Source organism: Prionailurus viverrinus, chromosome B3 (assembly GCF_022837055.1).
Source record: "Prionailurus viverrinus isolate Anna chromosome B3, UM_Priviv_1.0, whole genome shotgun sequence".
In the NCBI taxonomy this organism is placed as follows: Eukaryota; Metazoa; Chordata; class Mammalia; order Carnivora; family Felidae; genus Prionailurus; species Prionailurus viverrinus.
This window is the reverse complement of record NC_062566.1, coordinates 69,546,212-69,571,145: the sequence shown is the minus strand read 5'-3', so window position 1 is coordinate 69,571,145 and position 24,934 is coordinate 69,546,212. Positions and strand designations below refer to the sequence as shown.

Here is a 24,934-nt window from a genome sequence, read left to right as displayed (position 1 = left end):
AAGCTTTGGAGAGAGGATTTGGGGCTTAGGTCGTTCTAGCACCTCCTCTGAAGTTAGATCTGGAGTTGTGAATCAGGAGCCAGGAGGAAGCAGCTGATCGATGTGATGTAGGCGTGGTGGCCCATCGGGGATGAAGCACCACCCGGGTCAGGCCTCGGTGGCAGGGCCCGGGAGAAGCCCGGCTTGCCCAGCCTCACTTCTTCCCACCAGGTGGGGCAGCAAAAGGGTGGTGGGCCCCCACTGTGAGGGGTAACAGTGGACTGTCAGACCCTGGTGATCCAGCGCTTTTACCCCCCCCCACCCCCAAGGATTCCGTAGGAGAGACACCTTTCTCCCAGTTTCGGGCTTCTGCTTTCTGGTTATCTAGGATAACCCCTCCATCTAATACCTTTACTTCCCTCCCGGTTCTCCAGCTACCTCCCCCCACCCCCCAGCCCTCCACCCCTTGCCCAGGTGCTGATTTGCATTTTCATTAGCATGCTGATCCAGCCCCACGCGGAGCTACTTAATGGCTCTGACTTCACGCCTGGCTAGCCCCCTAGGAGGAGGGGGGGAAGTGGGAAAGGGGGCCTGCAGGCTGGGTGGGGCCAGGCCGAAGACCCATTCCTAATCAAAGAATCTGAAGGTGAGCGTTAGCGGTGGCCCAAGGAAGGAAGGAGACCACATCCCTTCTGGAAGCATGGGCTTGAACGCTAAAGGTTTAATCATTAGAGATTGGCTGGTAATTAAGACCTGGAGTGGATGCAAACCACTTGGGACATTGGGAAAAGTATGGGATGGTGAAGCATGGGGAACTGGTGAGTTTGGTGGGGATGGGAAGCGGGGTGGGGGGGGGGTTGCGGAGGGGGAGGAAGGTGTGGTAATCAAGGTAAAAAGGCTGGGAACAGCGTGGGAGGCCTGGCGTTTCTAGTAGCTGGAGGGAGCCCCAGAATTCTGACTGCTAGACCTCTGGAGGCTCATTTGGCCTTTCCTGGGTCTGAGGGACGATCCAGGTAGATGGAGGGCCCAGGTCTCTGTGCCCCGCCAGTCCTCTGGTTTCCCCTCCTTGGAGTTGTGTGACAGTTAGCAGCTCACTCAACCTGTTTCTTGGCTGCCTCATCTGCAAAATAAGATTAAATGAAATAATTGATGAAAGCATTTAGCACAGTGCCAGGACCATGGCATATGTACCTTAATAGCTTTTAGTAATATTACTGTTATTATTTTTTTTAATCTCTTTGTGGGGGAGGAAGCTAATCACATAGAATCGGTTGTCTTCCAACTGGCCAGGGAAGCCTCCGCCTATTTCACATGCTTGTGACCAGAGTTGGCTCTGGAGGGCATCTGTGAGAGCAGCACCGGGCCTGCAGGCCAGCAGAAATTCACTGTGGCCTCTCTGGCTCGAGGACCTTGACTTAGGGAAACTACCCCTTCAGTGAGTGGAAAATCTGAGGGTCTTTCCTAGAGTTAATTCATTCAACACACATGTACTGACTGTGTGGCGGGCATTTTTCTTGGTGCTAATGATAGAGAAAGTAGGGTTCCTACTCTCATGGAACTTACCGTCTAGAAGGGAGAAGTAAGTAAACCAGGAAATATCAGGTGGTGAGAAATCTCTGAAGAAAGTAACCCCCCGGAACATGTTAGCTTCCATAGGAAGGGAAAGCCTGTTGGAAGAGGTGATATTTAAGCAGACACCTGAATGAGAATTTGCCATCATGCAGAGGTCTGGGGAAGAGTCTTCCTGGCTGATGGAGTAAGCTGTTTAGCTTAGGCAAGGCCCTAAGGTGGGAATGGACTTGGTGTGTTTGAAGAAAAGGCAGCCAGTGGGCTGGAGGCAGCCAGCCAGGCAGGGTGGAGAGTATTAAGATGTGTCAGAAGTAGGCCGGCATCAGATCAGATAGATCCTTTTGTAGATCAGAATCCTTTTGGATCTTATTCATTGTACAGTGAGAAATCACGGATGGGTTTTTAAGGATATAGTACAATTGACATTTTTTTTTTTTTTTTGGTTTATTTATTTATGAGAGAGCGAGGGGAGGGATAGAGAGAGAATCCCAAGCAGGCTCCGCAATGTCAGCACAGAGCCTGATGTGGGGCTTGATCTCACAAACCACGAAATCATGATCTGAGCTGAAATCAAGAGTCAGACACCTAAACGACTAAGTCACCCAGGCACCCTACAGTTTACCTTTTTTTTTAAAGAATTTTTTTAATGTTTATTTATTTTTGAGAGAGACAGAGAGAAAGCATGAGAGGCAGAGAGAGAAGGAGACACAGAGCCCAAAGCAGGCTCCAGGCTCTAGGCTCTGAGCTGTCAGCACAGAGCCCGATGCGGGGCTCAAACTCACAGACCGTGAGATCATGACCTGAGTCACAGACGCTTAAGCGACTGAGCCACCCAGGCGCCCCACAATTTACCTTTTAAAAGATGTTTAAGATACCTGAAATTTGCTTTAAAACAATACAGGAAAAGGGAAAGTGGGTAAAGATATGGATGAACCAAGATCGGCCATGTGTTGGTGGCTGTTGAAACTGAGTCATGAGTACAAAGGGGTACCTTATGTTATTTGGTCTACTTTTATATAGGTCTGGCATTTTTCATAATTGAGAATTAAATGAAAGGTCATTCTGGCGGCTGGATGGAAGGAGACTGGGCTGTAGGGGCAGCAGTGGAAACGGAAGCTGCCGTGGAGCTCGGCACACTGGTTCAGGAAAGACCATGGCTGGGGCGACGCTGATGCTACTGGAGACGATGTTAGCGGAGGGATAGGACGCCTGTCTGTCTGAGAGGTTGCTGTCCCGTTGTATGTGGGGAGCCGGCAAGAGGAAGCTTCTAGGTTTTTAGCCTAGCAACCAGATAAATGGTGGTCCCAAGTTTTGAGATAGGGAAGATGGGAAGAACGAGTTCGGGGGGAGAAATAGAGAGTTCTGATTTTGGACATGTTATGTTTGAAGTGTGTTAGCACTAAGGTGAAGCTTCAGGTTGGCAGGTGGGTAGCTGAGTCTGGTGCTCAGGGAAGAGAATGGGGCTGGAGTACCTGGAGAGTCAAGGTCCTGTCTGGGTGTCTCTTGCCACCTCACAGCCCTGCTCTCTCCATGTTTCCCCCCAGGGTACTTGCCGTCACGCTGAAATGAACCCCCGGCGCTCCTCCGTCTGCCATGGCCACCCTTAACTCATCCTCTACCACTGGCACCACCCCCACCCCTGGACACAATGCCCCGTCTCCGCCTCCGGACACCTCCCCCCCTGGCACCCCCGCTGATCCTGTCACCAAAGATCCCCCTGCTGCCCCCTCCACCTCTGAGAGCATGAGGCCCTCAGAGCCAGGGGGACAGGCCCTGGAGTCGGGCTGTGGCCTCGTCCCACCAAAGGAGACTGGGGAGCCCCGAGAAGAGGCTGGCTGTGGTGGCTTCTCACCAAAGGACCTAGGAGTGCAAGAGGACAAGGAGCAGGAGGAGGAAGGAGGAGGGCTCCCTCCCGTGGACCTAAGCAACCATTTATTCTTCACAGCTGGTGGTGAGGCCTACCTAGTAGCCAAGCTGTCCCTGTCAGGTGGCAGTGAACTCCTGTTACCAAAGGGCTTCCCCTGGGGCGAGGTGGGAATCAAGGAGGAGCCCAGCTTGCCCCTCCTTGCCCACCTACCCTCTGCACACCTCACTGCCCTTCACATCCAACATGGCTTTGACCCAATCCAAGGCTTTAGCTCTTCTGACCAAATTCTGTCCCATGATACCTCAGCGCCATCTCCGGCCACCTGTGAGGGAAGGGATGGAGCCTTCTGGAGCTACCAGCTGGCTCCAAACCCACCCGGAGATCCCAAAGATGGCCCTATGGGGAGCAGGGGAGGAGACCACAGGGCACTCTTCTGGCTCTGCCTCCTGTGCCGCCTGGGTTTCAGCAGGGCCCAGGCCTTTATGGGTCACACACAGTCTCATGGGGTGAAGCTAACCCCTGCTCAACATCTGGGCCTGCCCAGTAATGCAGCTGTGCTTCAGGTGGGAGATGAGGGCCGCATGGCCCTCCTAAGCTTTCTGGAACCAAAACCACCTGCTCGCCCCCCTTTAGAAATGCCCCTTGATAACAGCAGCATGGTGAACACAGAGGCCAATGTAGCCCAGACTGAGGATGGTCCCCCTGAGGCAGAAGCTCCTGTCCTGCCTGCAGAAGAAGTCAGGGCACTTAGCCCACCCTCCCCGGCAACAACTCCCACCACCTGGGACCCCAGCCCAACCCAAGCCAAAGAGTCGCCAATGGCAGCTGGCGAGGCAGGGCCAGATTGGTTCCCGGAGGGGCAAGAAGAGGAGGGAGGGCTCTGCCCCCCACTGAACCAAAGCTCACCTGCCTCTAAGGAGGGGGGCACTCTCTCTGCCCCAGTCGGCTCCCCCGAAGACCCCAGCGACCCACCCCAGCCCTACCGCCTAGCTGAAGACTACACCCCAGCCCCTGCGGCCTTCCAGGGCCTCAGCCTGTCCAGCCACATGTCTCTGTTACACTCTCGCAACTCCTGCAAGACCCTCAAGTGTCCCAAGTGCAACTGGCACTACAAGTACCAGCAGACCCTGGACGTGCACATGCGGGAAAAGCACCCGGAGAGCAATAGCCACTGCAGCTACTGCAGCGCCGGGGGCGCCCACCCCCGCCTCGCCCGTGGAGAGAGCTACAACTGTGGCTACAAGCCCTACCGCTGCGATGTCTGCAACTACTCCACCACCACCAAGGGCAACCTCAGCATCCACATGCAGTCTGACAAGCACCTGGCCAACCTGCAGGGCTTCCAGGCAGGCCCCGGTGGGCAGGGCAGCCCCCCAGAGGCGCCACTCCCATCCTCTGCCGGGGACAAGGAGCCCAAGACCAAATCATCCTGGCAGTGCAAGGTGTGCAGCTACGAGACCAACATCTCCCGCAACCTGCGCATCCACATGACCTCTGAGAAGCACATGCAGAATGTCCTCATGCTGCACCAGGGGCTGCCGCTGGGCCTGCCGCCCGGACTGGTAGGGCCGGGGCCCCCTCCCTCGGCAGGAGCTGCCCCTGCCACCCCCCCTGAGCTCTTCCAGTACTTCGGACCACAGGCCTTGGGGCAGCCTCAGGCTCCCTTGCCTGGCCCCGGGCTGAGGCCAGACAAGCCCCTGGAAGCCCAGCTGCTTCTCAATGGCTTCCACCACCTCGGAGCGCCTGCTCGCAAGTTTCCCCCACCAGGTAAGCAGCCTGGGGTCTGCACCTGTTTCCCCTTCTCCCTTCCCCAGGGCCAGACTCGAGCCTCTGCTCCCTCCTAAGGGCCAGCCCCCCACTGGGCAACCCCAGCTCCCTCGGCGCTATCCCCATTTACCCAACTGCCCCATTCCTTCCTTGGGCCTCTAACCTGCTTCTGTCCCCCAGCCCCTGGCAGCCTCTCCCCGGACACCCACCTGCCTCCAAGTCAGCTCCTGGGCTCCTTGTCTGACAGCCTGCCCACCTCACCACCCCCAGATGACAGCCCGTCCCTGAAGGTATTCCGCTGCCTAGTGTGCCAGGCCTTCAGCACAGACAACCTGGAGCTGCTGCTCTACCACTGCAGCGTGGGCCGAAGCCTCCCGGAGGCTGAATGGAAGGAGGTGGCCGGTGACACCCACCGCTGCAAGCTCTGCTGCTATGGCACTCAGCTCAAAGCCAACTTTCAACTCCACCTCAAGACTGACAAACATGCTCAAAAGTACCAGCTGGCAGCCCACCTGAGGGAGGGGGGTGGGGCCGTGGGTACCCCCTCCCCAGTGCCCCTGGGAGATGGGGCTCCTTATGGCTCTGTTCCCCCCTTGCACCTGCGCTGCAACATCTGTGACTTTGAGTCCAACAGCAAGGAGAAGATGCAGCTGCACGCCCGGGGCGCAGCCCATGAAGAAAATAGCCAGATCTATAAGGTGAGAGTGGGGCAGGGAGCCTCTGGGACTTGAGGGGAGCAGCACAGAGCCTCTGGGGGGAGAGAAGAGAAGGGCATGGGGACGGATCAAAGAGATGCCGAGTGGGAGAGCGATGGGAAGACCCAGGACTGGATACAGTGGCAAGTATGTACTGGGATAATCAACTTTTTGGAGATAGTCGTGGAGGGGAGGCCAAAGGATGGTGGACTCTGATAAAATGAATCCAGTACTTTATTCGGCTTTTCTGATGTTCGGGACTGGAGGGGAGTGTCTGCTCAGGCCATCTTGTCATCCGTTCAAGAGGTTGGAACCAGATTCCATTCACCTACTAGGGTGGAGTCCAGGATTGGTAGGAGGAAGAGAAGGAGACAGGGGAGAAAAGGCAGTAATACTCAGGTGGCCACAGGAGGGAAAGGGGAGGGGCCTGAAGAGGGTGGAAGGGATGGGGGAGGGGCTGCTGCTGGTCAGGCTCCCTTGGGGGAGGTGAGATCTCAAGGTGTCTGTCCCTTCTGGGCCTGAGCATCCTCTTTCTGTGCTTCCAGTTTTTGCTGGAGATGGAGGGGGCTGCGGCAGGGGCTGAGCTGGGGCTGTTCCGCTGCCTGCTGTGTGCATGGGAGACCCCCTCCCGCCTGGCTGTGCTGCAGCACCTACGTGCACCGGCCCACCGCGACGCCCAGGCCCAGCGGCGTCTGCAGCTGCTGCAGAGTGGCCCCGCAGCCGAGGAAGGGCTCTCGGCTCTTCAGAGCATCCTGAGCTTCAGCCATGGGCAGCTCCGGACTCCCGGTGAGGAAGAGGGGACGGGGCAGGGCGGGCAGCAGGTGTGGGAGCTGGGCATGGTGAGGTGATACCAGTGAGGAGAAACGGGTCTGTGGGCAGTCAAGAGCAAGTGGGAAGGGGCCAGCTGTGAAGGGGAGATAAAACCGGACTTGGGGAAGAGTGAGGCTGCCCAGTGAAGCAAGGAGCAAGAGGCTGCTGGAGGGAGGAGGCAGTGAAGGGCAAGGGCTTTGCTGGGTGGAAAGCAGAGAACAGGAAAGCAGATGAGGAGGAATCACCCGCTGATTCCGAATCGTGACCAGCGTCCCAGCAACACTGGGTGTGGGGAGCGGCAGGAGCCAGTCAGGAAGGAGAGAACTAGAAAAGCAGAAGAATGGAATCCACTTCGTGCTGGGTCAGGGTAGGTCAGAAGAAGATGGGAGCTGTGGGCCTGGCCCAAAGGTTGCAGGGATAGGAAGCCCTTGACAAGTTCCCCAGCCTCTTCCTGTCTCCTAGGAGGTCTTCAGCCCGAAGGCTGGGCTTAGGGTCCCCCTTAGGCAGCTGAGGTTGTACCAGCAGAGACCAGGAACAGCCCGCCAGGCGTCATTGATCCAGAGGGTGCAGGAGAAGAGCCTGGAAGGGGCTGTCAGAGGTGGGCATGGGCATCGGGGCTTTGTAGGGGCTGGCGGTGGGCGAGGGTGAGGGTACGGGCAGCAGGAACCAGGAACAGGCAGCATTGACTGGTGCTAATTGAATTGCCAATATGCTGGCTGGAGTTAAGTGCCGGAGGGGCCCAGATCAATAGCTAATGATCCTGGCGCAGGGCTGAATGGAGTTAAGGAACTTTAACACTTTAATTAGGCTGCCACCGAAAATAAATTCCTACACATCTGTCAATTCTTACTTGAGTGGTAATCTCCTCTCCCAGCTAGACCTGCCGCCTCCTGCTTGCCGCACCTGCCTCCACTCAACTTCACTTTCCTTCTTCAGTGCCCCTCCCTTTAGGTCTCTGGGCTCCCTGTTTCTGGGACCAGTAGGCAGGGAGCCCAGTTGGCCTGTCTCTGCTGTCTATGGCCAGACTTGTTTCCTCATCTTTAAATGATGGGGGCTGGGTACTTAGAGTTAATCTCTTAGGCTCTCCCAGCTCCAACCCTGTCACTTAATCATCCGTTTCTTTTTGGCAGCTTTTTGACTCATCCATCCATTTTCTCCTTCTCCTGGCTGCGTGTCCTGCTTCCTCTGCCCTATGTCCTCCCTTTCCTGATGCTTCACTCTTTTAAGTTGGCTCTCCCCTCATCCCACACAGGGAAGCCTCCTGTCACCCCCTTAGCTGAGCTGCCCACCCCTGAAAAAGACGCTCAGAACAAGACAGAGCAATTGGGTGAGTTGCTCATCTGGTCCATTTTCCCTCTATCCCTGCCCCTTGTCCCCCACCCTCCGCCCCATCCTCATACATTCTGAGGTGTACATGGGATTCTGCAGTAATCCAGCTGCCCAGCGAGGCCTCCTAAGTGCATGGAGCCAAACTGATACAAGAAAGGGCTCATCAGAGGGAAAGGAGGGGGAGCCACAAAAGGCTTCAATCTGGCCATCCCGCTAACCTGGGATCAGCCCTGCTGGGCCTCCTTTCCCTGTACTGTGTACAGCTTTGTGCTTTCCTGCCCTTTCCCCCCAGCCCAGCCCCCTACCCTGGAGGCTCTTTGCTACAAGTCAGGTAATCTTAAGGGCTGGGGGTCTGGAAAGAAAGAGGGAAGGCTATCAGAGTCTCTTAATCTCTTCTCCTTTCAGCTTCTGAAGAGGTCGAGAACAAGTCTGGCTCTCGAGGAGACAGTGCCAACCAGACCACGGTCAGAACTGGGGTAATTGGGAATAGCTGGGGTGGGGGGGGTGGGGTAGGGCCTGGTTTTACTGAAATTTGTTCATATTCTAAAGCCTGAAATTCTTATCAGTAGAGCTTTACAGCCAGATTTCAGGCTAATGGCAGACCTAGTTTTGTCATGTTTGTGACTTGTCTCAAAACACATTAAGAGATGCCACCTAGGGCCAGTTATATGTTTAGCACCATACAGGGAGCAGAGCTGGCCCCAGGGGTGGAGCACAGAGGGAGAAGACAAGAAGGGAGGGCAGGACTTGAGGGAAAAGTGAAGACAGAAGCTGTCCCAAGGTAGGAAAAGCTGGAAGCAGGTGGAGGAAGGAGGGGAGGAGGGAAGACAAAAGTGAAGAAATGAAAAGAGAAAGCCCAAACCAAAAGGCTAGCCTGCTGCCCAGCTCTCTATTCCTGTCAGGAGCAGAAAGACAACTAGACACCGATGGTCATCTCCTGCAGAAGGCCCCAAGCTTGCATGGAACCATCTGGGCACCTCCTTCCTGAGGGTAGAGGCCCCAGCCCAGATGACTGACCCAGATAGCAAACCCTGAAGCTTTCCAAGTTTCCCAGCCTTGGGCCTCTGCCTGGCCTAGGCAGGACCTGTGTGTTTTAGCTTTGTGGCCTGAGAGTGTGGATTCTGAGGGGACTCCCAGACTGGGTCCCTGAGGCTCCATGCTGCCCCTCCCTCACAGCTCTCCAAATGGGACCTCAACAGGCAGGATTACACAGACTGAAGCAGTGCTGGCCAGACCCTCCTCACTCCTGTTTTCTCCTGCAGACTGATTCCAGATGTCTGTTCCCAGGGCCAAGTGCATTAAAACGAGCATCTGGATGCCCTTCCTTTATGGTCATCCTGTCCCAGTATGCAGGCCTGGACCAGTGGCACAGGGGGCAGGAGAGGAACTGAGCCAGGGAGATGAAGATAGGCTGGAGGTCAGGCAGTCAGGTGACGAAGGTGGAGACAGGGCCTTCCCTTGGCCCCACCCCTCTAGAGGTGTGGGCGAGAATGTGCCTGCAGAGCAGGACAGAATTTTCCTGGGCCGCTGGGGGAGCTGTGGCATTTGTTTACATTAAGAAGGGGAAAAGGAAAAGAAAGTGGGAGCTGCTGAGCCGCTGGGAGATGAGCCGGCTTCTGAGCAGACAGGTAGGGAGGGCCCCTCTTCAGGAGACACTCAGGTTAGGGACCTTGGGGAGGCAGAGTGGGCAGGGATAAAGGAGCCTCTGGGTCCAGATGTGCCAGAGGGCAGGGGCGCCATCTCACGGGGAAGACACGGGCAGGGTGTGGGTGGGTAAGAAAACTAAATCCCAGGGAGATAGGTACAGGGTCATACTGTAGCTGGAGTACTAAGCAAGGCAGCAGAGAGAGGCAAAGACCAAGGAAAGACAGGCCAGGATGGAGGGAGAGGGCCTTTGTCCCAGTGGAAGGGAAATGAGGGAGGAGCCAGCTTCTTGCTTCTGGCTGGATCCGTGGTGATGCCTTGATGCCTCTCAATGCGGCTCACTCCTAAATTGGGAGTGGGGGATCATGCTGTGTACAAGAACACAAAGGGCTGGGTGATGGTGGGCCCCATCCTTCTCTGACACCTCCTCCCCAACCCATGTGCCCCCAGGTATTCTGCTGTCCATACTGCAGCTTCCTGAGCCCTGAGCCCGAACAGGTGAGGGCTCACACCCTCTCCCAGCATGCAGTGCAGCCCAAGTACAGGTGTCCGCTGTGCCAGGAGCAGCTGGTGGGCCGACCTGCCTTGCATTTCCACCTTAGCCACCTTCACAATGTGGTGCCTGAGTGCGTTGAGAAGCTGCTGCTTGTGGTGAGTACTGGCTGGGTGAGGACCCATTCGGGAGGCCCTGTTTGGGCCAGGAGGGGAAGAAGAGGCAGGGGCGTCCAGGCAAGTATGGGTTTAGCGGGGACAATGTTGGTGAGGAAGCCAAGCATTTCCTTCATTTCCATTAGGTCCTGATAAGAGCTGTTCAACGGGAGGCATGGGCTTTGGTGCAGGAGAGGCAGCACCCCAGGCCCTCCCCTCTGGGGAAAAGCCAAAGTTCTGGGAGTGTTTCCAGGAGGAGACTGGAGCCCTGGACAGGAGCTGGGCACAAGCCCAGGTGCAGAGCAGGGCGTGAGTAGCAGGGTGGGTCAGCACAGGGGAGTCACTGGGCTTTGTTCCATTGCAGGCAACAACTGTAGAGATGACCTTTACGACCAAAGTGCTGCCTGGGCCCACTCTATGCCCACTGGGGGATGCCCCAGAGCCCCCTGCTCCGGGGCCAGAGCCTGAACCCAGCAGAGAACAAGGAGCAGGTAAGAAAGGGGACGTGAGCTTCATGGACCAAGAGGGTCTGAAGACAACTGAGGCAGGGATCAGTTGTCCTTGATATGGGGTGGGTGGGGTCTGACTTCAGACAGTTACCTTCTCATGGCACCCTTCTCTTTCCTTCAGAAGGCCCTCAGCTGACCCCAGAAGCCAGTCCTGATCCTCTTCCTGAGCCTCCCCCGCCCTTAGCTGAGGCCCCAGACAAGCCCCCAGGAAGCCCTGATCAACCCCCTTCTCCAGCCCCATCGCCAGCCTCTCGGCCTGATGTCCTGGCGGAAGAATTGGCCCCTCCACCCACCATGGCTGAGGAGGAAGAGGGGCGTGTGGGGGAGCCCCGCCCTGCAGAGCCAGCTCCATCTGACTCTCGCCACCCTCTGACCTATCGGAAGACCACCAACTTTGCCCTGGACAAGTTTCTTGACCCTGCCCGGCCCTATAAGTGCACTGTGTGTAAGGAGTCCTTCACACAGAAGAATATCCTTCTGGTCCATTACAACTCTGTCTCCCACCTGCACAAGATGAAGAAGGCTGCCATTGACCCGTCTGGCCCTGCCCGAGGAGAGGCAGGTGCTGCGCCTCCCACTGCTGCTGCCACAGACAAGCCCTTTAAGTGCACTGTCTGCCGAGTCTCCTACAACCAGAGCTCCACCCTAGAGATCCATATGCGCTCAGTTCTGCACCAGACTCGCTCTCGGGGGACCAAGACTGACGCCAAGGCCGAGGGGCCAGAGCGTGGCCAAGAAGAGCCCAAGGAGGGTGAGACTGAGGGGGAGACTGGCACAGAGAAGAAGGGCCCTGACCCTGGTGGCTTCGTATCTGGGTTGCCCTTCCTGTCGCCTCCCCCACCCCCCTTGGACCTACACCGATTCCCAGCACCCCTCTTCACCCCACCAGTCTTGCCCCCCTTCCCTCTGGTGCCGGAATCACTGCTTAAGCTCCAGCAGCAACAGCTGCTCCTGCCCTTCTACCTCCATGACCTCAAGGTGGGGCCCAAGCTGGCATTGGCTGGGCCCACACCCCTGCTGTCTCTGCCAGCTGCCACTCCTCCTCCCCCGCCCTCTAAGGCTGAGCTGGCTGAGCGGGAGTGGGAGCGGCCCCCCATGGCGGAAGAGGGGAATGAGGCGGGGCCCGCCTCGCCCCCCAACTCTACGCCCAATGAAGCAGCCCGCACTGCAGCCAAAGCCCTTCTAGAAAACTTTGGCTTTGAGCTGGTGATCCAGTACAACGAGGGGAAGCAGGCTGTGCCCCCTCCCCCGACCCCACCCCCACCAGAGGCCCTGGGGGGTGGAGACAAGCTGGCCTGTGGGGCCTGTGGGAAACTCTTCTCCAATATGCTTATCCTCAAGACACATGAGGAGCATGTCCACCGCCGATTTCTGCCCTTTGAGGCCCTGAGCCGTTATGCTGCTCAGTTTCGAAAGAGCTACGATAGCCTATACCCCCCCCCTGCAGAGCCCCCCAAACCTCCTGATGGGTCCCTGGATTCACCAGCTCCCCAACTGGGCCCTCCCTTCCTGGTCCCAGAGTCTGAGGCAGGGGGGGCCCGTCCCTCTGAGGAGCGAAGCCGGGCAGGAGGACGCTGGCCACCAGAGGAGGAAGAAAGCTCCAGAGGGAATCTGCCTCCCCTACTGCCTGCAGGCCGCAGGTTCTCCAGAACCAAGTTCACAGAGTTCCAGACCCAAGCCCTGCAGTCTTTCTTCGAGACCAGTGCCTACCCCAAGGACGGAGAAGTGGAGCGGCTTGCAAGTCTCTTGGGCCTGGCTACCCGTGTGGTGGTAGTGTGGTTCCAGAATGCCCGCCAGAAAGCACGCAAAAATGCCATCGAGGGGGGGCCTGTGCCGAGCGGAGGGGGCAGTGGGGGAGCCTCTGGCTGTAGGCGCTGCCATGCCACCTTCTCTTGTGTTTTTGAGTTGGTGCGGCACCTCAAGAAATGCTATGATGACCAGCCCCCTGAAGAGGAGGAGGAAGAGGCAGAGAGGGAGGAAGAAGAAGAAGAGGTAGAGGAGGAGGATGCAGAGGAGGAACAGAGCCTGGAACCCCCCGCACGGCCCGGGGGCCCGTCACCTGAACCTGCAGACAGGGAAGAGCTGAGCCAAGCAGAGGCAACAAACCCAGGAGGCAAAGAACCTGAAGGGAGGGCCCCTCCCTCGCCTTCCCCAGTCCACGCATGTGAGCAGTGCACCATGTCTTTCCCCAGCCAAGACCTCCTGACCAGTCACCGCCGGCTACACTTCATGCCATCCCTGCAGCCCGGTGCTGCACCCCACCTCCTAGATCTGCCATTGCTGGTGTTTGGGGAGCGAAGCCCCCTGGTGGCAGGTGCTCCACAGGCCCCAGGGCCACTGCTGAAACGGAAGCATGAGGAGGGCAGCCTGTCCCCAACGGGCAGTGAGGCAGGGGGTGGAGGGGAGGGCGAGCCCCCCAGGGACAAGCGCCTACGTACCACCATCCTGCCCGAGCAGCTGGAGATCCTGTACCGTTGGTACATGCAAGACTCCAACCCAACGCGCAAGATGCTCGACTGCATCTCCGAGGAGGTGGGACTCAAAAAGCGGGTGGTGCAGGTCTGGTTCCAGAACACCAGGGCCCGGGAGAGGAAAGGCCAGTTTCGAAGCACCCCTGGTGGGGTGCCCAATCCAGCAGTCAAGCCCCCCATCACTCCTGCCCCTGCAGCCTTCCCCAAGTTCAACCTCTTGTTGGGCAAGGTAGATGATGGATCTGGGAGGGAAGCCCCAAAGCGGGAAGCACCTGCTTTTCCCTACCCACCAGTTACTCCTGCTGCCGGGCCCCTGGCTTTCCTACCACCTGGGAAGGAGGCCACCACCCCAACACCAGAGCCACCTCTACCTCTCCCACCTCCCCCTCCACCCAGTGAGGAAGAGGCTACAGAGGAACCTTCTAAAGCTTCACCAGAGAGCGAGGCTTGCAGTCCATCTGCAGGGGATCTCAGCGATTCGTCTGCTTCCAGTCTGGCCGAACCAGAGTCTCCTGGGGCTGGGGGAAGCAGTGGAGGAACAGGAAGTGGGGTCGGGGTTCCAGATGGAATGGGGCAGCGGCGTTACAGGACCCAGATGAGCAGCCTGCAGTTGAAGATCATGAAAGCCTGTTATGAAGCCTACCGTACCCCAACCATGCAGGAGTGCGAGGTGTTGGGGGAGGAGATTGGGCTGCCCAAGAGAGTCATCCAGGTCTGGTTCCAGAATGCTCGTGCCAAGGAAAAGAAGGCCAAACTGCAGGGGGCGGCAGTTGGTGGGGCTGGGGGCAACGGTGAGGGCCCCTTGGGAGCCCAGCGCACCGACTGCCCCTACTGTGACGTCAAGTATGATTTCTATGTCTCCTGCCGAGGCCATCTCTTTTCCCGCCAGCACCTGGCCAAGCTCAAAGAGGCAGTCCGAGCTCAGCTGAAGAGTGAAAGCAAGTGCTACGAGTTGGCCCCAGCACCTGAGGCACCCCCGGCTCCCAAGGCCCCACCGGCCACCACACCTGCCTCTGTGCCCCTTGGAGCTGGCCCGGCCCTGCCTCGCCTGGCCCCGGTCCTCTTGTCTGGTCCAGCTCTGGCCCAACCCCCGCTGGGCAGCCTAGCTCCTTTCAATTCAGGTGAGTGCAGTTGGGAGGGGTTGGACTTCAGAAAGCATCTCTCTCTAATGACATGCCCCTCTTTTTTCTCCTGAACTCTTCCACCTCCACTCTCCTGTTGCCTCCTTAGTTTCAAGCTCTTGGGGGAGAGAAGGGAGGGAAGGGAGCAAGGCAGCTAGGTGGTGCGAATGGGCGAGGGTGTGGCTGGAGGTGGCAGGATGGACACCAGGCCAGTAGGTGGCTAACCCTTCATCCCTCCTTTCGTCTTCCTAGGCCCTGCAGCCTCCTCGGGCCTCCTGGGCCTCGCCACTTCAGTCCTGCCTGCTACCACAGTGGTCCAGACTGCTGGCCCAGGCTGCCCCTTACCTCAGAGACCTGTGCCCGAACAAACTAACAACTCCACAGCAGGCATCACTGACCCTGCCCCAGGCCCCCCTACTGAGCCCTCCGGGGACAAGGTCTCTGGTGAGCGCAAGCCAATTGCAGCGCCCACCAACTCCTCCACTGACGCCCTCAAGAACCTCAAAGCACTGAAGGCTACAGTCCCAGCCCTGTTGGGGGGCCAATTTCTGCCCTTCCCATTGCCCCCCGCAGGGGGGGCAACACCACCAGCTGTCTTTGGCCCCCAGTTACAGGGGGCCTACTTCCAACAGCTCTATGGGATGAAGAAGGGGCTATTTCCCATGAACCCCGTGATACCTCAGACCCTCATCGGACTGCTCCCCAACGCCCTCCTCCAGCCACCACCCCAGCCCCCTGAGCCCACAGCCACAGCGCCTCCAAAGCCGCCTGAACTGCCTGCTCCAGGGGAGGGGGAGGCCGGGGAGGCGGATGAGCTGCTGTCAGGCAGTACCGGCATCTCCACCGTGGATGTGACCCACCGCTATCTGTGCCGCCAGTGCAAGATGGCATTTGATGGGGAGGCCCCGGCCACGGCTCATCAGAGATCCTTCTGCTTCTTTGGGCGGGGCTCGGGGGGTTCTGTGCCCCCCCCGCTGCGGGTGCCCATCTGCACCTACCATTGCCTGGCATGTGAGGTGCTGCTGAGTGGGCACGAAGCCCTGGCCTCCCACCTGCGCTCCTCGGCCCACAGGCGCAAGGCGGCCCCACCCCCAGGGGGCCCACCCATCACCGTCACCAACGCCGCCACTGCCGCCACGGCTGCCGTGGCTTTTGCCAAAGAGGAAGCAAGATTACCTCACACGGACTCCAACCCAAAAACTACTACTACCTCTACACTTCTAGCTTTATAAACAGATAAACCAAGATGGGGGGAGAGGGGAAGGCCTCAGGGCTCCCTCCCTTACTCCAAGGGGTGTTCGGTGGGAGCTCAAATCCCTCACCCCAACCCTCAGCTCCGCCCACCTCACGGGAATATTTAAATTCCCACCCTCAGTGGGCTTCACACACCCCACCTCCAGCAGAGTCCTGCCTCCTCCCCTGCCCCCAGACACACACTGATCCTCTGCGGCTCATTGCCCCATCTTCACAGACACCCACTTTGTCCTCCTGATGGTCCACTCATCTCTGCCCTGCCCACCACACACGAGATCTATCCTTGAGTCCATCTTCCTACAACCTTTTCCCCACTGAATTCCCAGTCACCCCCCCCCCCCGCCCGCCACAAAACAGTCAACCCCCGCGAACACACAAGTACATGTTATCCCATGCTGTTCTACTGAGAAAACACCAAAAAAAAAAAAAAAAAAAAGAAGAAAATAAAAAAGAAAACCCAAGGCAAAGAAGGGGTAAGGAAAACAAACATTGCTACTCCCCCTTCTCCTTACCCCCTTGTCTAGAGCGTCACACAGCTCACAAACTTTCCAAATACCCAGTTGGCTCCCAAGGTTGGAGCCTGGGACGGGCAGGGAGCCCACAAAACTCGAACCAAACTGGAGGCTGGCAGGGGGAGAAGTGCTTGCAGCTCACTCTCCCCACACCCCTCCCTCCTAACCCTCTCCTCGCCTGACAGGGGAGCCCCTGCGGCCTGGACTCTAGGGGAAGCCGCCGCCAGGAACCCCTCTGCCAACCCCCACCCTGCACCCTGGGAACTGCAGTAGCATATTCTCAAAGGCTTTAAACACAGAGATCCTCTCAGCAGCCGTGGGCCTGCCCCTTGTCCCATCCCTGCCACGTGGGGGTCCAGCCTCCGGGACCGGCGCTGCCCACCAACGGCAAATCCAAAGTTCTTTTATTTAAAAAAAAAAAACAAAACTGAAACACAGACACGACCAAAAAAAAAAAAAAAAAAACAGCGAGAGAGAGCACGCGCGCACATGTGCACGGGAGAGAGATGGAGACAGAGGAATGAACTAAAGTAAAACACAAACTTGGAAAATACAGAAAAAAAAAAAAAAAAAAACTGAAAAGTCTCCCATCAAACAAGTGTTTTTTTCCTGTTTGTGTTACCTTCTCCATGTTGAGGGTTTCTTTAAACCACTGGTCTTTGGAAGATCTAATGGCTTTAAGTCCTTGTGTGGGTTTGGTGATCCTCAAGATGGAAACCCATGCAGCCTGGCCTTGGCCATGCCCAGCCTCAGGTGGGGGCTGGTAATGGGGAGACGGGCTCAGACACGGGGGAGACCTACCCTTGCCCCCGAACTGAGTATGAGGACAGGTAACATGCCCTCATTCCTAGCTGCTAGTTAGAAAAGTCAGTACCACCAGATGTATCCCGGAGGTCCAAGGAAGAAAGGGGTGGACAGGGCAGTTGGGTAAACCTCTCTTTTGTGCAGCTAACCACCACTTCCTTTTGCTTCTTTCACAAAACCCTTCTATCTCCCTTCCCATTTCTGGTCACTTCTTGGACTCCTTGCCTTTGTGGGGTCCCTTGCTCTCCATATGTGTTCTTCCCTCATCCTCTGCCCTTGCCTTTTTTCCCACCAGCAAGCAGCAGCTGCTGGAGGTGCCACCAAAGGAGTCAGGCTGTCCGGGAGGCCCACACGGCTCTGGAGCTCATGACAGATGAGGGGGTGGGTGGGCAAGGAGGTGACTGAAGCACAAGGTGAAGAATGTCTGATAGGGTGCTGTCACCAAGGGGACCAACGAAAGAGGAATGAGCTAGAAGAGAGTCCCCCACCTCTAACCTCATTGTTCCTGCCAGGATCAGGTGGTAACTGGCCACCCCAAGCCCAGCTAAATTGGCACAGGGTAGAAAAGCAGGTGCTTTATTTCAACAAAGAAAAGCTTGCAAAAGCTCCTAGTCCTCCAGGTAATTTCTGCTACTCCCCTTGCCCCAGACTTCCCCTCTCAGGGGAGTCTCTTTGCAAACTTTCTCCCTTCAGGCTTCTTCCGCTACCATCATCCATTTAATATGCAGACACACAAATTCAGTCAGCCCTAGGATTTTGACTTCCTGGCCCGTCACTCCACCCTGTGAACTGGTTAATACCAAAGCGGTGGCTTATGTGCCCAGAAGATGGGAGGGGAGAGTGGGGGAGGAAAAAGTCAGCTGAGTCCCTAGTGCCCACAGGTTCTGTGAATCGCACTTCTGGTCCATTTCTAAAATTAAAAGCTCCTACTCTAGCAAACTGGGGTGGGGCAGAGCCAGTCATTCTGATGATGTCAGGTATAAATGCAGGCCCTACTGTGGTCTCAATCTTGCTGCCAACCTTCCCACCTCTCAGCATCTCTTTTACACCCCGCCCTCCCTCCTTCCCTATCCTTTACCTTCTCCTGTTGAGATTCTGTGTATAAAACTACTTTCTTAGCAACATGTGTGAGGGAAGAAGCTTTTTCACTCTGTGCTTTCAGGGAATATGACTTGTGTATAAAAGTTGAAAACCAAAAAAAAAAAAAAAAAAAAAAGAAACATTTTAAAGAAAACCATGGCAAACACCTGGTATGGGATGATTAGGGGTGTGGTGTCATGCATTTTACGAGCTCACAACCAGGACAGATTGGCTTCAGTTCGAACTGTGTATATTTTTAGTGGGAGTTAAGAGAGCCAGATATCCCTCCTCCTCCTCTTGCCCTCAAACATGTTCCCTTACACCTGGATACCCTGGTCTGGAGACACCATGTACATGCATAGCAGTAGACAGCAACTGACTCTAAGCAACTGTCCTAACCAGGAACCCTGCAGTTTGAGACAAAAGAGCAGGGCTGACTGTGGAGTTAGGTTTCCCATTCCATGTTCCCAGTGCCTGGAAGCATTCCTCCCTAACCCCATTCTCAGACCAGAAGTCCACAGGAGCAGTGCTCCTGCTTCAGAAATGCGCAGTGGGCCACTCTGGTAGACAGAAGTCAGTAGGCCCTATGCAGAATGCTAGAGGTGAGCACCAGGTCGTGCTGCTTCTCCTGGGAAGCAGTAGACCCAACTCAAGCACCTGGCACATCAACAGCTATATTGTAGTATAGGCTCCACCCCAACAACCCTAAAGTGAGCTTCAATCCATGGCTCCTATGATTGGTCTTCCACGGCCTGGGGCAAAGGTCTAGGGTCTGACACACATGGGTCCTAAGGCATCCAAATTCTGGTCTACCCTACTTACCGCTAGGATCAGTACCAGGAGACAGGAGGTGGAAATGAGCTTGGCTGTTTTTGCTCTAAACCAGAATCATTATGTGATGGCTTTAAGGTACCCCATTCTCAACTAGGAACAGAACTCCAAGTCTTCTGCAAGAATATGGCAAAATCTGAAGCTGCAGCAGCCAAATGGGGTAGAATGTGCAATAGGACCACTAAAAGAAACCCGTTCTTTCTCCAGCTCTCTAGCCCCTGGAGTGTACTTACAGAAGCATGCACAAGAACCAAGAAAGCCAAGTATTCCAGCCATGGTAGCACCCATCTACTTAATTCCTTCTGTTTGTTCCTTAGTCACTTTCAGGGCTTAACAATCAGATCACCAATCCCCCAAATCTCCACCCACCTGTTTTAAGACGCATTTTTCCATCCAATAGAAATATATACAGGAACTTGCACCTGAAATACAGAACTCTGTCTGTATAACTGCACCAATGGAACAAGCACACACACTGTCAGCAACTGCAGCAGAACCATGGAGAGAGCTACAGGGATACATACATGCCCTAAGGAAGGGCCCCATGGGCACAAAGGCACAAAGGACATACCTTCAGACCTATCACCTACACTTCACATAAGTAGAACCACCCTCCAGGACATACTCATTTTCTTCACATAAAAACAGTGGGTTTGAAAAGCTTATGAACAGTCAGGGGGAAATGTAACCAGTATCAGAAAGGGTGACCAAGTGTTATAATCCATGGGGAAAGGACTTTAAATTTCTCTGCACTGTGACACTAGGGAGGGGAGAGGTAGAAGAGAAACCAGGAGGAAACTTTAGGGAAAACTCATGAAACACAGGAATAAACTGGTTTGGGACCCTGTGTTATAGGAAGGGTAGGCACTGAGGAACCTTTCTCTCTAGGCTGTGGTGCAAAGCTCAAACCACCATCTGGGAGCAACTAGTGAGAAACCTGTGAGCCGTGAGGATGTCATTTAGGACTAAGGAAGAAATGCCCCAAATACCAAGGAAACCTTTGCTACAACAAGAAGGGCTACAGACCCAGTCTGCAGGATTATAGCTTATATACATTGTGAAAAGGGCAGATGAAGGAAAAGCGAGATAGAGGACATCCATAGAAGACCTAGACCGTAACTCGTCAAGTTTGGGGAGCGATGGGAAGTGATTCCCAGGCAAGACTATACAGGAAGAACATAAAATTGGGTGAGGTCCCACTCTGTCATTCTCCATCATACAGAGGTCTCAGACAACCTTCTACACAAAGGGGTAAGTGGCATTATTCCCTGTCAGTAGTCTGAACCTGGTGTTTCCTGCAGCTCTCCAGCCAGAGAATTGTCTGGCTAGAAACTCATGGGGAAGCAGGCTGGACCTGCTTATGTGGACCAGAAGGAAGGTAATGGGGAAAGGTGCCCTGGGATTGACTCTTTTTTTTTTTTTAAAGTAACCTCTACACCCAACATGAAGCTCTAACTCATGGCCCTAAGTTCAAGAGTCAGATGTGGAGTGCCTGGCTGGCTCAGTCAGTTAACCTCTGACTCTGGATCTTGGCTCACGTCATGATCTCACTGTTTGTGAGTTTGAGCCCCATGTCGGGCTTTACACTGATGGCACGAAGCCTGCTGGGGATTCTGTCTCTCCCTCTCTCTCTTCCTCCCCCAGCTTATGTTCTCTCTCCCTCTCCCTCTCAAAATAAATAAACTTAAAAAAAAAAAAAAAAGAGTCAGATGCTCCACCAACTGAGCCACACAGGCACCCTCCTGGGGTTAACTCTTAATCCTATCCAAGCAAACACGCACTTTTACACAAACAATGGCTAAAACACTGAAATGGGTAATCTGTAGGAGCTCAGCATGCCCCACATCCACAGTCCTTCCCTGATACTCAACCTTGTACCATGTCTTTTCACCTGGACTTGAAGAATGACCCACACTGTGCTCATTCCCACCGAGTGCTCAAACAACAGTATCGTCTGCATCTTGCTAAGTATCCACAGTCGGCTAGGCCCTGTACTCTGCTGACCCCTCCTTCCACTACCCAGGACCCAGATCTGTCTCCAAGAAGAAGAGTAATTAGGATTCATCCTGTACCAAGCATAGAATCCACACAAATCTTGCTGGACCACAGACAGCCATCTTCTGGCCATGCTCCTAACCTGGTGGTTCTCAGTGGTAAAGTTTCAGAAACAAAGGGCGGCCTACCATCAGAATTTGAAAGTGTTCCCTAAGGGATTCTTTTGTGATAAGTACTGCCAGGGAGAAGCACCGTTCTGACAAGCTAAACCTGCATGATTTGACCTCACAATCCATCCTATTCCTCCTGCTGCTCCTACCCAAAACGCATTTACACACACCCCACATGCATGGCAGCATAAAGACAGGCCTGTGGTTGGGGAGGAAGAAGAAAGATGCAAAAAGCCTAGAGAAATCCAATCTAGAGTAACTGTTCTACAAGGTGACTGCTGTCTCTTAAAACAGTTTCTCAAAGTTCTGTTCACCCGCATCGTGGTCACCTGTGCTGGCTTAAAATGCACATTCCTGAAACACATTTCAGATTAGTTTAAGAACCCCTGATTTGGGCTGCTCAGCCCATATACGTCTGTGACCTGCCTGGAACTTTCCAGCACCCAGGGCCCTATCCTGCTACACCAGGGGCTCCCACCAGGCGCCTAGCATCACCTCGGAATTGTTTGCTTCATTACTCTGCCATCACCCCACCTCCAACATCTGGGAAATCTGTGTCTTCTGCCAACAGGCTGTTCTTGAACAGGAGACAAGAAACATCATCCACTCACCCATTCGGCTGAGTGTCTCCCTGCTTTTTCCTCTGCTGTGGAAACCACCTCCCTTCTTCTGAAGCTCGCATCCACTTCCAGAGATGCTGAAACCAGAACTCCCCCCAACCCTAAGCAGCTCAGTAACATAGTAATGGTTTGATTTCCTTATGGGCAGGTCTTCTCCTCCATCGGACCCACCCAGCCTCCCCAACATTACCCAGAGCCAAATCTTCTACTTGAAGATCTTCCTAGTTACTAATCCACAGCCTCTGGCTACTCAGAAAGCAAGGAAAGCCCAACCTATTGGAATTTCTTCCAGATTGAGGCCCAAGGTGCAGTTTTATGGCACTGCCAAAGGCACTGCCTCTGAAGGCATAGGGCTGGTCTGTGTCACCACAGATGCTGGGGACTCTCCTTCTAGGAGCCTTCCTCTCTATGAGGGTTCATTGCTGATCTGTGGATTCCCTTTCAGGGGTGAATTTCAAAGACATGGACATTTATCCAATTCTACCTAACTGCGGTGCCATTGAGAAATTCCTAAATCTCCGCAAACACTCTTTCTGGAAGGACAAGTCCCAGGTGCCTTTGTTTTCCTTATACTTATCTACCTCTTTAGGCCTAGAGCACCTCTTCATTTTCCTGGGACTGTTACTGAATATGGGCCTTTTAATGAGGGAGGAAGAACTGGTTCATCTCAACCACAGCTCAGCCAATCACAAGATATAGGGCAGACAAAATATATACAGGCATAAACCACCCCACAACCAACAGCAAGGCCTGAGGGTCCCTCCTTCCTACTTCTCTTCTAATCTCTTCTGGCACCAGCTTTGTGACAACATAGCTGGCTGTCCTCTCTACAGCTTTCATTTGCCCTGCTAGCATTTTCTCTGTCTTCACTGCCCAGAGAGGCGTACAGGCCACTGGCCTGGAGCCTTGGATTTGGTTTCTTGCCTATGCCCTTGTCCCTCTGTTCTCCAGGTTCCCTTGAAATAGCTACTCAAACACTGACTGTGGTAGCAGTTAAATCCCTTTCTTGGAGGCAGTTAGGTAGGAGGGAGGTGGGTGTCTACTTGAGGTTGGCTGGCAAGTACCGATGCAGCAAGCTGTTGAGGGTGCCATCTCATGCCACTCCCCAGCAGAGCTCCGCCTGATGCCCGGAGTGCCCATGTGCGCTGCCCCCTCTCCCTCTGCCGCGAAGTGGCGGTCGTGAGCATTGTTTGGCGGCTTTGGGTTTGCCGCAGTGCCAGGATCTGAGACACTGTTCACGTGCCAGTGCAGCACTACCAAGCGTGGCGGCATCTAGTTGGTTGGGTGCCAAGCAGTAGGACCCAGATGGTGATAGAGAGATGAAAGAGGGGTGGAGTGGAGGGAGGGGGAGGAGAGGAAGGCACCAGGGAGAAAATCAGATACCTCACTTGTTAGAGTGGAAAGTCCAAACGAGATCCACAGAAAGGTGCCCTTCCCATTCTAGATCCCAGCTCAGCAAGCAAGCCACCCCCCCACTCCCACCATGCTCGCACGGTGACATACACAGACCAGGCAAGAGGATTTGGCCATCTTCAGCAGGAAACTGGCTGGGGGCCAGACAGGACTGCCAGCGCTCTCTGTCCTTCTTCCTTGGGGTCTTGGCAATGGCACGCTTCCTCCTTTGTGTCCTCAAGCCTCTCTCCGTCTGTCGCTCCGCTCCCCATGCCTAAGAGGGAACAGGAAGGAGGTCCTGGCAGAAAACAAGTCTGTTCTCCCAAACTCACTCTCTCACTCACTCTCTCTCTCTCTCTCTCTCTCTCTCTCTCTCTCTCTCTCTCTCTCACACACACACACACACACACACACACACACACACACACACACACCATCTCACCTCCCTTCTCATTCCTGGCACACAGCAATCTTCTCAACCAGATTGGCAAGAGGCACTTCTACCCTCCTCCATTCCACACAATGCCAGAGCCTCTGCCAGGCTCCATGGGCAGTGCCAGCACCCATTGCTTCACGCCCACATCCCCGTGCTTTTCACAAAGGCCAGCCCTGAGGAGCTCCCCCAGGGAGCAGTGGCACGATCCCTTCTCCTGCTCTTAGACACTTTCTTGGCACTTCCCTGGCTACTCTTTCCACCACTTCACTTTCCCAGACTAGAAGAAGGCTAACTACCTCATAGTTCAACTGTTTCTCAGAGCTGAGCTCCAGAGAGACAGAAACATCATTAACACATCTCTGCCCCTCCTCTCTGCCTCCTGGGGCCCCTGTTCCCACTGCCCCAGCTCGGGGCACCAGCCTGACGGGTGTGATGCCAATGGCTCCCAGGTACCGAGTCTCCCTCTCAGACCACCAGGACTCCTGCGGCTGTCCCCCTCCCCATTCGCTTCCTCCCATCTCCGCGGGCACAAGGGTGGCAGCTGCAGTGCCAATGCGTGTAAGCAGGCAGCATGAAGCAACTCATGCACCCTCTTCTGCCCTCCCAGGCCTCAACCCTCTCCCCTCCTTCCACTCCATCCCCCTGTCCTTCTGGTTGGACACTAGATTGGCAACCGCAGTGCCAACCCCCACCCATGCCCAGGAGGCTCACATACAGCACGCGTTTATGCGTACATGTACATGCGCACACACACACACACATACACACGGCCCCATGAGTGCCAGGCAGCGGTGGCAGACACACAGCAATGCACAGTGACGGGTATACCCGAGGAGGCAGCCAGATTCGGCACCTGATCCAGCACCCGTTTGGGATTGGGTGGGTAGGCGGGCGGGCAGGCGGGCGGAGGGGTGATGGAGGCAGGCGATGGCCCTAGGTTGGCAGCCGATAGAGCTGGGAGAATGGAGGGAACAGATGCTCTTTGCCCAGCCTCTCTCCCTCTCTCTCGGAGATCAGTGCCAAGCTGGGGGGGATGGGGTGAGGGGAGGATGGGGGAAGGGTGGCATTTGGAAAGCTGGCAGGGGGGGGAGCTGGGTCCGCCCAGGCTGGGCAGTGCCGGCACTGGCTGCCGCCTCTCCACTCTGCCATCTGTCTCGCTTCTCTCCCCACCCCCTTTCTCTTTCTCTCTCCCTCCTTCATCCACAGCAAACCGAAAAGAAGAAAACAGGGTCCTCATTCCGCCCACCCCCAACCTCTGCCAGACCCCCTCTCCTCCCCACAACTCACCACACCATACCACCACCAAGCCATCTGTGCTCTCTCCTCCTGGCTCAGCCACCTTCTTTCACTCGCCTTCGCCCTCATACCAAAACGGGTGCAATGTTTTAAAAATATATATACATGTATATTTTAAAAAGCAACTTAAAAAAA

The 24,934-nt window shown here is 55.4% G+C and overlaps 1 protein-coding gene and 1 long non-coding RNA gene across 11 annotated transcripts in view; one reads left to right on the top strand and one right to left on the bottom strand.

Annotated features, from left to right (window-relative positions):
- The window catches only part of ZFHX2 (zinc finger homeobox 2), a 30,841-nt gene extending 14,800 nt beyond the window's left edge, over window positions 1-16,041 (top strand). For 2 of the 7 annotated variants that reach the window (XM_047863259.1, XM_047863258.1), the window contains exons 2-10: window positions 3,093-5,182; window positions 5,363-5,880; window positions 6,423-6,663; window positions 7,940-8,014; window positions 8,422-8,492; window positions 10,111-10,311; window positions 10,673-10,799; window positions 10,939-14,409; window positions 14,662-16,041. In XM_047863259.1, coding sequence (XP_047719215.1) covers window positions 3,142-5,182; window positions 5,363-5,880; window positions 6,423-6,663; window positions 7,940-8,014; window positions 8,422-8,492; window positions 10,111-10,311; window positions 10,673-10,799; window positions 10,939-14,409; window positions 14,662-15,641 — 7,725 coding nt within the window. In that variant the 5' untranslated portion in view covers window positions 3,093-3,141 and the 3' untranslated portion in view covers window positions 15,642-16,041. The remainder of the gene's footprint in view (window positions 1-3,092; window positions 5,183-5,362; window positions 5,881-6,422; window positions 6,664-7,939; window positions 8,015-8,421; window positions 8,493-10,110; window positions 10,312-10,672; window positions 10,800-10,938; window positions 14,410-14,661) is intronic. The other 5 variants (XM_047863263.1, XM_047863264.1, XM_047863261.1 and 2 more) reach the window with 5 other exon arrangements.
- LOC125168265 (uncharacterized) lies at window positions 473-24,112 on the bottom strand. 4 transcript variants are annotated; one of them, XR_007153054.1, is made up of 5 exons: window positions 23,179-24,112; window positions 13,723-13,892; window positions 13,256-13,378; window positions 1,543-1,646; window positions 473-1,099 (listed from the first exon to the last, which is right to left on the bottom strand). It is a non-coding gene; the product is annotated as an uncharacterized LOC125168265 (long non-coding RNA). The 4 variants fall into 4 exon arrangements; XR_007153056.1 differs by lacking the exon at window positions 13,256-13,378 and having other exon boundaries at window positions 13,708-13,892; XR_007153057.1 differs by lacking the exon at window positions 13,256-13,378.
- Window positions 24,113-24,934: the final 822 nt, after the last annotated feature.